Consider the following 11,321-nt stretch of genomic DNA (forward strand, 5'->3'; position numbering starts at 1 on the left):
CAAAGGTTTTGTAAATATAACCGCCAGTTGATTCTTTAAATCAATAAACTGAATTGAAACTTCTCCATTTTGAATATGATCTCTAATGAAATGATGTCGAATTTCTATATGTTTTGCTCTTGAGTGAAGAATTGGATTCTTGGTGAGATTGATTGCGCTGGTGTTGTCACATTTGATCTCAGTGCATGAATTTTCAATTCCAAAGTCTCTTAGCTATTGTTTTATCCACAGAATTTGTAAACAACAACTTCCAAGAGCTACATATTCTGCTTCTGCCATAGAAAGAGTTACTGTACTTTATTTCCTTGAAAACCAAGATATTGTCTTGCTTCCAAGTAGTTGACAGGTGCCCGAAGTGCTCTTTCTATCAATTCTGCATCCAACTAGGTCTCGCATCCGAGTATCCAAGAAGAGTAAAGTATCATTCTTTAGGATACCAGAGACCCAAGTTTGAAGTTGAGGCAATGTATTTGATAATACGCTTTGCAACACTTAGATGAGATTCTTTAGGGTCTGCTTGAAATCTAGCACACATACAAACACTAAACAAAATGTCAGGTCTAGAAGTAGTTAGATAAAGAAGTGAGTCAATGATACTCCTGTATAGTTTCTGGTCAACTTGACATTGGTATATCAGTCTTTTTGCAATTTTCTAGTCCAAACTTTTTGACAAGTTCTTTAGCATATTTTTCTTGATGAATAAAGATTCATTCATTCAGTTGTTTCACTTGAAGCCCGAGAAAAATGTTAGCTCACCCATCATGCTCATTTCAAACTCATCCCGCATAGACTTTGAGAATTTCTTGCACAAATTTTCATTAGAAGATCCAAAAATAATATCATCAATATAAATTTGAATAAGTAGAAAACTTTTGCTTTCTTTTTTGATAAACAATGTAGTATCTACTTTACCTTTGACAAAGCCATTTTGAATTAAAAACTTACTTAGTCTGTCGTATCAAGCTCGAGGTGCTTGCTTTAAATCATATAGAGCTTTTTTCAGTCTGAATATAGAGTCTGGTTTCCTTGGGTCTTCAAAACTGGGTGGTTGTTCCACATAGACTTCCTCTTAGATGAATCCATTTAGGAAAACACTCTTGACGTCCATTTGGAATAACCTGAAATTCTTGTGACAGGCAAAAGCAAGTAATAATCTAATTGCTTCTAACCTTGCTACCGGGCGTGTAAGTCTCATCATAGTCTATCCCTTCTTCTTGCGTATATCCCTTGGCCACGAGTCTAGCTTTGTTTCTTATGACTTTTCCTTTCTCTTTCATCTTAATCCTGAAAACCCATTTAGCTCTAATGATGGATTTACCTTTCGGTTTAGGAGTCAACTCCTAGACATCATTGATGCTGAATTGCCCGAGTTCTTCTTGCATAACTTCAATCCAGCTTTCATTAGTCAAAGTTTCTTTTATGCTTTTGGGTTCTATTTCATAAATAAGAGCCATAACACTAGACTCTTCACGCCTTTTGGATCTTGTGCGAATTCCTTCATTGATATTACCAATAATAAGATCTTTGGGATGACTGGACTTATGCTTCCAGTTGCTGGTTGATTTGTCAGACTGTTGTTCTTTTTCTTCATTTGAATCTTCGTTAATCATCTGTTGCTTGTCTTTTGAAGTTTGAGCTGCTTCTGGAGATTTAGACTTTGTAGAGTCTGGAGCAGGTTTAGATTATTCAAGATGAGTGTGAATCGATTGATTTTGCATAATGTCTTGAAATTTGACATTCATCGATTCCTTCACAGATTGAGTCTTTTTGTTGTAAACTCTGTAAACTTTGCTTATGACAGAATATCCAAGGAAAATACATTCATCTGATTTTTCTTCAAATTTACCAACTCGATCATTTGCATTTTTCAATATAAAACATTTACATCCAAACACATGAAAATATGAAACAATGGGCTTCTTTCCTTTGAAAAACTCATAGAGAGTTTTCTCCAGAATAGGCCTTAAAAAGAATCTGTTAATGATATAACACGCTGTAGAAACTGCTTCAGCCAAAAAACGAGAAGAGATGTTACTTCCAATTAAGAGTTCTAGCCATTTCCTGAAGCGACCTATTCTTTCTTTCTACAAATCCATTTTGCTCTGAAGTATATGGTGAAGAGAACACATGCTGAAAATGAGATTCATCATAGAATTCTGTAAAGTCTTGATTTTCAAATTCACCTCCATGGTCTATCCGTATACTTGAAATAACATACCCTTTCTCATTTTGGACATTTTTAGCAAATTTTATAAAATAGGAAAAAGTTTCAGACTTACTTGCTAGGAAATATACCCAAGTGAATCGTGAATAATCATCCACAATTACTAAACAGTATTTCTTACCTCCAATGCTCTGAGTTTTGGTTGGTCCAAAGAAATCCATATGCAAGAGCTGCAGTACACAATTAGTGGATACTTGATTTGTTGGTTTGAATGAGTTTCTCACCTGTTTTCCCAACACGTATGGTGTGCATAGATCAGACTTTTGGTATGTCAGATTGGGTAGTCCACAAACAAACTTCTTTACTGAGATTTTGGCTATTTGTTTGATGTGCCCAAGTTTTCTATGCCATAAGTTTGCTTCTTCTTGAATTGAGATGAGACATGGGGTTTCATCTGGTTTGATATCCAAGAGGTAGATATTCCCATGACTTTGTCCTATGAAAGACTGAGATGAGTCTTTACTAGTTCCTGAACATATTCCTTCCTGAAAGTTGATTTTGAAACCGGTGTCGCACAGCTGACTAATACTTAGTAGATTGTAGTTGAGTCATTCTACTAAGGAAACATTATTGATCGTGAGGCTTCCAATCTTTATAGCTCCGTATCCCACAATTCTTCCTTTGCTGTTTCCTCCAAAAGAAACTTTTCCACCATTAACTTGAACAAGCTTTATGAAGCAATTTGAATCTCCTGTCATATGTCTTGAACATCCACTATCCAGGTATCATTTGAACTTTTTCTTGATAGTGACCTGTATTTTGAAAAGAGACTCAAGCTTTCTTTGGTACCCATATTTTCTTGGGTCCATTGGTGTTAGTGTAATATACGGTCTTTGCCCATACATTCTTAACAAGCTTCCAAGTCATATGACATTCTTTTTCAAAATGATCTGAGCTATTGCACTTAGAACATTTTAGAGCACTGCGACCTACTGGTTTTACAAAAAAAAAATTGGAAATGATTTTTGTAAGAATCTCTTTTAGGTCTTTGCTTAATTGTTTCCTTTACTTTAGGAAAATCAATCAGAAGAATGGTTTCAGCAGTCATTCATAAACCTGATTTGTTAAAGTAAGGTCTTTGTGCTATAAGAATTTTTTCAAGTTTCTCAGATCCTATAGAAAATCTTTTAGAGATACTTGAGATATCATTTTTCAAGAATGCATTTTCTTTTGAAAGATTGTCTGCATTTTCTTTCAAAGTAGTAACACTTTTGTCTAAACTTTTGACCTTTTCTTTCCAAACATTTTCCTGTTGTTTCAATGTAGAATTTTCTCTTTTAAGTTCGGAAATCCTTTTGAGAGAAGTTTTGAGACTAAGACACTATTCATCAAAGTATCTAGAGACTTTAGTAGGGATTTTCAAATTACTTACCTTGATTTCACTATCTGAATCTGAGTTTGTCTCGGAGTCTGAATTCGAATATGATTGTGCCATGAGACAAATATTGGCATAATCATCATCACTTTCCTCACATTCTGTATCACTCCAAGTTTCTACTTTAAGTGTCTTTCGATATTTCTCAGCTTTTCCTTTCTTTTTCCTCAGAAGGGGACAATTGGGTATGATATGTCCCTTTTTTCTTGCATTCAAAGCAGATTACATCTTTATTGGATTCATCATCCTCAACTGATTTAGTTTGTTGCTTTTGAAAGCTTTGTTTCTTTGGATTGAATCTTCTCCCCTTTCTGTTTAGTTTTCTGAATCTTCTTATCATGAGAGCAAGCTCTTCATCATCCATATCGTCTTCAGAATCCGTGACATCAGAATCATCATTAAATTTTAATGCAATAGATTTCTTACCTTTAGGATCTTCATCTTCGTTGTTTTGCTCCACTTCATAAGACTAAAGAGTCCCAATCAATTCGTCAACAGACAATGGCATGATTCTTTGTGTTTCCCTTATTAAGGTCTTTATGTGATTCCAATCCTTGGACAGCCCACGCAGTAGCTTGTTTACCTTCATGGGTCCAAAAATTTGTTGACTTTGATATTCAAGACCATTCACGATTTCTGTAAAATGACTAAATATGTCAGTGATAGATTCTCATGATTTCATTTTGAATGCTTCGTATTGACCGAGCAAAATGTTGATTCTGGTTTCTTTCACTCGATCAGTTCCTTCATAAGTGATGTGTAATCTATCCTAGATTTCTTTAGCTGTTTCACAAAAAGATATTCTGTTATATTCAGTAGGAGATAATACACAATATAAAGAATAAATTGCTTTTGCATCAAGAGCTTGTCTCTTGGTTATCTCTTCTTGAGTCATTTCACTAGACTCAATGGCTTATTTTCCTCTTTCTGAGACTGGTGTAGCTTTAGGAATGATTTCTTTGTCTACCACATCCCATTCTAGAGGATCTTTTGATCTTAGGAATGCATTCATCTTGTTTTTCCATATGTTGTATTCCTTTCCATCAAAATAAGGCGGTCTGGTATTGCTTTGCCCTTCAACTAGTCTTGGAGCCAACATACCAGCCATGGATCTTTAACTTTAAAGTAAAACACTTCAACTTAAGTGAGTACACAAGCTCTGATACCAATTGTTAAAGCTAGTATGAGCACTTGGAGGGGGGGGTGAATAGGTGTAAACATTTTTCCCGAGGTGAAGTGTGCAACTCAAATCAGCAATAGATTATGAAAATGAAATTTGACTTTTGTAAACAAATCAAGTTACGATCAAAGTAAAAGAGCGTAAACATTTTTCCCGAGGTGAAGTGTGCAACTCAAATCAACAATAGATTATGAAAATGAAATTTGACTTTTGTAAACAAATCAAGTTACGATCAAAGTAAAAGAGCATAAGGAAGAGAATAAGAACACATGATTTATAGTGGTTCAGCTTAATCCAAGCCTACGTCCACTCTTCCGTACTGACAGCCCACCGGCTAGATTTCACTATGAAACAAAAGAGTTGTTACAGTAAAGCTCTTCCTTGATTCCATAGTGGAGAGACTCTACTACACTTCCTCAAGGTCTCTCAAAGATATAGACTCTCTATGGTGTACAAGATTTCGCTCAACAGTTTAATTGACAAAGAATAAGGAGTTTCAGACTTTGGAATTCTTCTATCACGCACACACTAGAACAACTGGAAAGTCTTCCTTATATACTCATTTATGCCATCATACCCGTTGGCACTTACCAAAGAAATTCTTCTAATCTACCCGTTGGACAAAATCAATTAGGAAGATTCCAAGCTATTTAAAGAATATGACGATAGCCCACAAATCCTACTTGCCCATACAATCAGGATCTAGGTTTCCATAAGTAGAACCTTCCAAGTATACTTCACCAATCAACGGATCCAAAATCCCTGAATCAATCTTGATTTGAATAATGGATTCCAACATGTTGTATCCAGCCAAGAGATCTTTTCCAGTCGATAGAATCAAATCGTTAACGAAACATTCAGTTCTTGATAAGCCTTCTTCGACGGTCTAGAAACTGTTAATGAGGATAGGCCTTGAGTCTTGAGTCTGGCATCCGGAGTCTTCAGACTTTGATGGAAGAGTTTGCAAGTCTTCAAACTAGACTGATGAAAACGTTTTGTCAACTTCAAAATACTTAAGGAAGTTTTCTCCAATAGAGGGATCCAAAAGACGCCTAGATGCTGCTGGAGGGGTATCGTCAGAAAGCCAAGAGAAGGAGGAGCACCAGTGTCATAAAGAATTTTCAGTGAAGAATTTTCTTTCTTACCTTTATTTCTTTTAATCATTTAGTTTCAGACTCTTAGGCAAACTTTAAATAAATATATAAAAGAACATAAAGTGTCATAAAGATGACTCAAAATTTCACTATGCAAATTTTTGATTAATAATATGGCTTCTTGAAACTTTTGACTCCAATACTCTTCAAAGAAATGCGCAAACTGCCCTATTTAGATATCCTTGTCCATAATAAAAAGCTAACGTGCCTCCTAACTTGCAGAAAAAATTTATAGCTATTACACACTAGAGCTATAAAAATACCACATGTCCTTATATATCAAGACCTTCCTTACACAACCACTCTCTAAAGACATGAGTTAATTGGTTTAAAATGAACCTAATGCTTTACTATTGAGGAAGTAGTTTGAGCATTCTGTATCGCAGATTTCTTCTACATCATCTAATAAGTTCCTGGAGTTGCTAGTTTCCTTGGCATCCAATTATGGTCGAGAGCTAACTAGAACATGAGCTTTTCAATTGGTAACTTATGGTATGTTTATATTGGTTTACTATTTAAAAAAAAAAAATCAATACTATGTCTTGATTATGTGTGAATATATTCTTTTACAGTAACTCTTCTTAGTAGGCCATAGGATGGGTTACGTGGTACTATAGTTAGAATCACCTTTTTCACCCTTGACATATGAAGTTCCAATCTTAATTGTAGATTTTCTTCTAGGTGACTTTTTTTTTCCTAAAGGATCTCTATGTTCATCACATAAAATTAGACATAAATGAGGAGGCATTGCGGTCCAAGAACTAGGAGTGAGCAGTGGTCTAGGGTCGACCCTGGACCAACCCTGGACCGGCCCAACCCTGCCGGTCCTGGTCCGATTCCCAAGAGGATAGGGTTGGTCCTTGGTTATGAAATTCCAGGACCAACACTGTGCGGGTTGGTCCTCGGTCCTAAGAGTTTTGGGTCGGTCCAACCCTGGACCAACCCCGTATAGTATATTATATTATTTATAATTCTTTTATATATTCAAACCTAAGTAAAATGTCTGTTATATTATATTATATTGAGATGTTCTATTAATAGCACTAATAGTAATTTCAGTTTAAAACCTTTTTTGAGTATTAATTATGTGTCGTTTGTTTTGTTTTCAGGTGTATAGAAGTTTAAGTGAATTAACAAGATGTGAAGTTATATATTCATGGTTTATATTAAGTATTTTGAAATTTTTATGATTTAATTGTATTTTACTAATGAATTTTAGCTGTACTTTGCTTTTCAATTCGTGTCAAAAGGTAGAAGTTTTTGAAGAGTAAAGTAGTACTGCCGTTGCTCCGATGATTTGCTAGTTAAGTGGTGTGAAGCTCATATTTTTGGTTGAGTGGACTCTACATGATCAAATGTTAGTCAAGTGGTGTGAAGCTCATTTTTTGGTTGAGTGGACTGTACGTGATCAAATGCAGGAAAACGCTTTTGCATATGATGTTATGAATATTAACGATAGATGATTACAAAAACTTTCCATCTTGCCCCATATCTTGATGAGTAGTTAATAGGTACGAAATTTATATTATTGTGTCATCTTAAATTTGCTAAATATGTATTGGTATTTATAGTTTAGTTGCACAATGCCGCATTATCGATGGATATGTAATTTGAATTTGTAGGTTTGTTTTTTTTTTTAAAGAGTATAAAAAATAAGTTGTCTTCCAAGTTGTTTTACCACCCGTGGTGGTGGCGTAGGTGGTTGAGCAAGGGAACTTTTCACGAGAGGTCCCGAGTTCGATCCACGGCGTCGTCGTTGCTTCAGTGCTAGCCGCGCCTTACCCGGAGCACGTGGGTAGTGGTTTCCCACGTGTCTCCCCAGGGTTTACTCTCCACCATGAAGCGGCGATCGGAGGTTCCCTGGGTCACCAAAAAAAATAAAAAAATAAAAAAGACGAAAAAAATTATTGATCGGTCCCGGGTTGACCCTAGAACCGGACCGAACCCATTGGGTCGGTCCGGTCCTTGGTCTCAAGCTCAATAGGGTCGGTCCTCGGTTCTAAAAATTGAGGACCGACACTGTATGGGTTGGTCCTAGGGTTAGGGGGTGGCCCGGACCAACCCAGACTATGCTCACCCCTACCAAGAACAATAATGCCATTTCCACCTATGCAAGCCACAAAAGTAGTCAGCACTATTTCTCTCTACCCCAATTTCCACTAAGGCTGATCTTTCCATAATAGGTAGGTTTGCTACCATGTTAAGTCCAATTTTTAGTTTTGGAATTTGGGACCTACCTTGTAAACTATGAAACCTAGCATGTCTGTTGGGTCTAATTCTAGCGTCTTTTGGGAAATCGGCCAGGTACCTTTTTTCCCTTTATTTTTTTATCATAAACTATTTAAAAATATTTATGTTCCAATTTTACTTCATACTTATAAAAAAAAAGTTGTGTTATATTCTCTATTCAAGAGAGAGTGAGAATGAGAAGGGAGGTTGTAATATGAGAAATAAGAAAGTAGCAAGGTTTGAGTTTCTAAATCAGATTCTAAACCGCCAATTGTAGAATAAGTGAGTGGAACCTACTTGCACAATACCGATTCCAAATTTTTGGAATCAATGGAACTAGACCAGAATTGGCCAGCTCAGGCCGGTTCAATCTAATTCTCCGATAGACCTGGAATTGATATTTATTCCTAATTGACACACATGGATGGATTGTCAAAAATTACCATCAATTTGTAGTTGTGCATGCTTAGCGTGGACTGCGACGTGGCATGTGCGACTATAATACGAAGTCACAAGAAGTCTACAAAGTGCCACTAGTTAAGTAGTATGTACCAACCCAATTTTTATTCGCCCGGTTATAACTCAATATAGGTTGTCTTTACAATTTCTTTTTCTTTGTCGGTGCAAGTTGAAGGTCAGCACCGTCCTAACTGATATCGGCAATGACGTCAGATTAGAAATTAATTTAGTCGCATCAGAATGCCACATATACTCAATTCAAGTTCTTTAAACTTAGAGTCTCGAAAAAATCAATGATTTCACTTTATTTATTTCTCACCCCCATGTGGGGTTCTTTTTTAATCCACTGCGCTGATGTTGGAAATGAAGAAATGGGTCTTGCCAACTTCGAAATAGAAAAACCTATGATTGTTCGTTTATAATATTGGCTGTGCAACGTGCGTAGTTGTTTTAGGATTCTGTTGTGTCATGTGATGTGTTTACTGATAACATGGGAACATTAGTTATATAATATGATATTATTCACCATCACATTTTCAAACCAGCTAGTGAATCCTAGTAAAGAACTTTTGTTGCGTAAATACTACGTTGATGTGACATTGATAAAAATTTAACTTTCGTACCATCTACATTTGTTGGGAGTCATGCATTACATGCATCAACGTGAAGTCATGATTTTTCTCAAATCCATAGTGATTGAAAAAATAATTTACATGGACACTTTTGAATAGGCATGATATACGACAATTTCACACACAAAAAAATTGGTAAGTGTAAGCATAAAGCGACGCTTCGTCAAAAAAAAAAAAAAAGCATAAAGCGACGCTCTTCATGAAAATTTGTCCACTCAAAGATGGATTCGCACATTGCAAAATTGGACTAGACATTCGATTAGAGAGTAACATGGCAAGTGGGGCCCAGTACAGCACCTCACTTTCTTATTCAGCGTGCCGTCTCATATACCCTGTCCGATTTATTCAATCTCAGTGGTCGGAAAGTCCAAGTGGGGCCCTATCAAAGTCATGGTCGACCTAAGAAATTTACTGAAAGAAAAATCCAAATACCGAGTGACGTGCTCGCTGACGACGACAATAATCTCAAAACCCTATAAATTGAGACGATCCCTTCACTCCAGTCCCACACCATCGGCTCTCTCTCACACATCCTCTTCTCTGAAACTAGTGACACAATGTCTTCCAGGTACTTGCTAGTTTTGCTCCTGGGAACGGTGCTTTTCGCCGCTGCCGTCCTCTCCGACGGCCACCACCCTTTCAAAAAAGAGCATAAACCACACCACAAACACCACCACAAGCACCACCCTGGTGGTCGCCGTCTCTTGGAGACCGTCGAAGCCGAGGACTCGCACAAGCCATTCCCTAAACACAAGCCCCCACACCACGGCCACCCTCATGAGCACATTCTTGTCGAGGAGGTGGAAAAGGAAGACTCCCACAAAAGCCATTCCCAGCAAGAAACCGCCCCACCACCCCGGCCACTTGCTTGCCGAGGAAGTGGAAGCCGATGAAAAAAGAAGCCATTCCCGAGCACAAAACCCCAAAGAAAGGCGACAAGCCACCACCGAAGCACAAGCCACCCCACGAGGGATACATTCTCGTAGAGGAGGTGGAAGAGGATTCGAAGAAGCCATTCCCTGAGCACAAGCCCCCCAAGAAAGGTGAGGAGCCCAAGAAGGGAAAGGGAGAGAAGCCGCCACCAAAGCACAAGCCACCACATGAGGGACACATTCTCGTAGAGGAGGTTGAAGAGGACTCTAAGAAGCCATTCCGTGAGCACAAGCCGCCAAAGAAAGGCGAGGAGCCGAAGAAGGGAAAGGGAGAGAAGCCGCCCCCAAGCACAAGCCACCCCACGAGGGACACATTCTCGTAGAGGAGGTGGAAGAGGATTCAAAGAAGCCGTTTCCTGAGCACAAGCGGCCCAAGAAAGGTGAGGAGCCGAAGAAGGGCAAGGGAGAGAAGCCGCCCCACCACAAGCCACCGCACAAGCCCCCCACGGAGAACTGAGCGTGCGTTCTTCAATGAACATATATGTCGTGTGCTTATCACACGTACAAATAAGAGCTGTTCCTTAGAGTATCTGGTTCTTCCGCGTTAGCTGGTTGGCTCTTTGTGTTACATGTAATATAGGATGTTTGTACTTTGCTCGGGCATTTCCTTTGACTTTCTCTACGTTGATATATGCTGGGTACTTGCTAGCCGTGACTTTCTTTGTTAAACTCCTGTTAGTGTCCTCTTATGCAATCTAACCTAGCCATGCTTGGGCATACTCCTAAATCCACAGGCAACATAGATGCGGGACTGAAATATGATTAACAGTTAACGAAAGACGTAATACAAAGTTTATTTGCACCATACATTTGAGAAAGTCATTCGGCAAGTGTTTATCGAAATGCTTAGATAGGACTTGCTTATTTAGAAAAGACACGGCAGATCTTCATCTAAGAAGGTGTACGAATTACACTTCAATTCTAAAGCTTGGTTTGATTATCAAAGATCTCAAAATTCTGATCAACTGCTTTTGATTCACTTTTGTGAGTACTATAAAGAATGAATAAAATTTTCAACGTACTGATAGCGGTACATATATGAGATGATAACAATGGATGTATTAGAAACATTAATATTTTCTATTTGGATAACTTAACTACTTAAGACTATGTTAACAAAACCATATTATTCTAAA

General features: G+C 37.7%; 1 protein-coding gene across 1 annotated transcript; it reads left to right on the top strand.

Annotated features, from left to right (window-relative positions):
* Positions 1-10,142: 10,142 nt before the first annotated feature.
* LOC120287248 (early nodulin-75-like) lies at positions 10,143-10,508 on the top strand. The gene has a single exon (XM_039299979.1). It carries the CDS (start codon positions 10,143-10,145, stop codon positions 10,506-10,508), a length of 366 nt encoding a protein of 121 aa, XP_039155913.1.
* The last annotated feature ends 813 nt before the right edge of the window (positions 10,509-11,321 follow it).

Source organism: Eucalyptus grandis, chromosome 8 (assembly GCF_016545825.1).
Source record: "Eucalyptus grandis isolate ANBG69807.140 chromosome 8, ASM1654582v1, whole genome shotgun sequence".
NCBI classification, from domain to species: domain Eukaryota; kingdom Viridiplantae; phylum Streptophyta; class Magnoliopsida; order Myrtales; family Myrtaceae; genus Eucalyptus; species Eucalyptus grandis.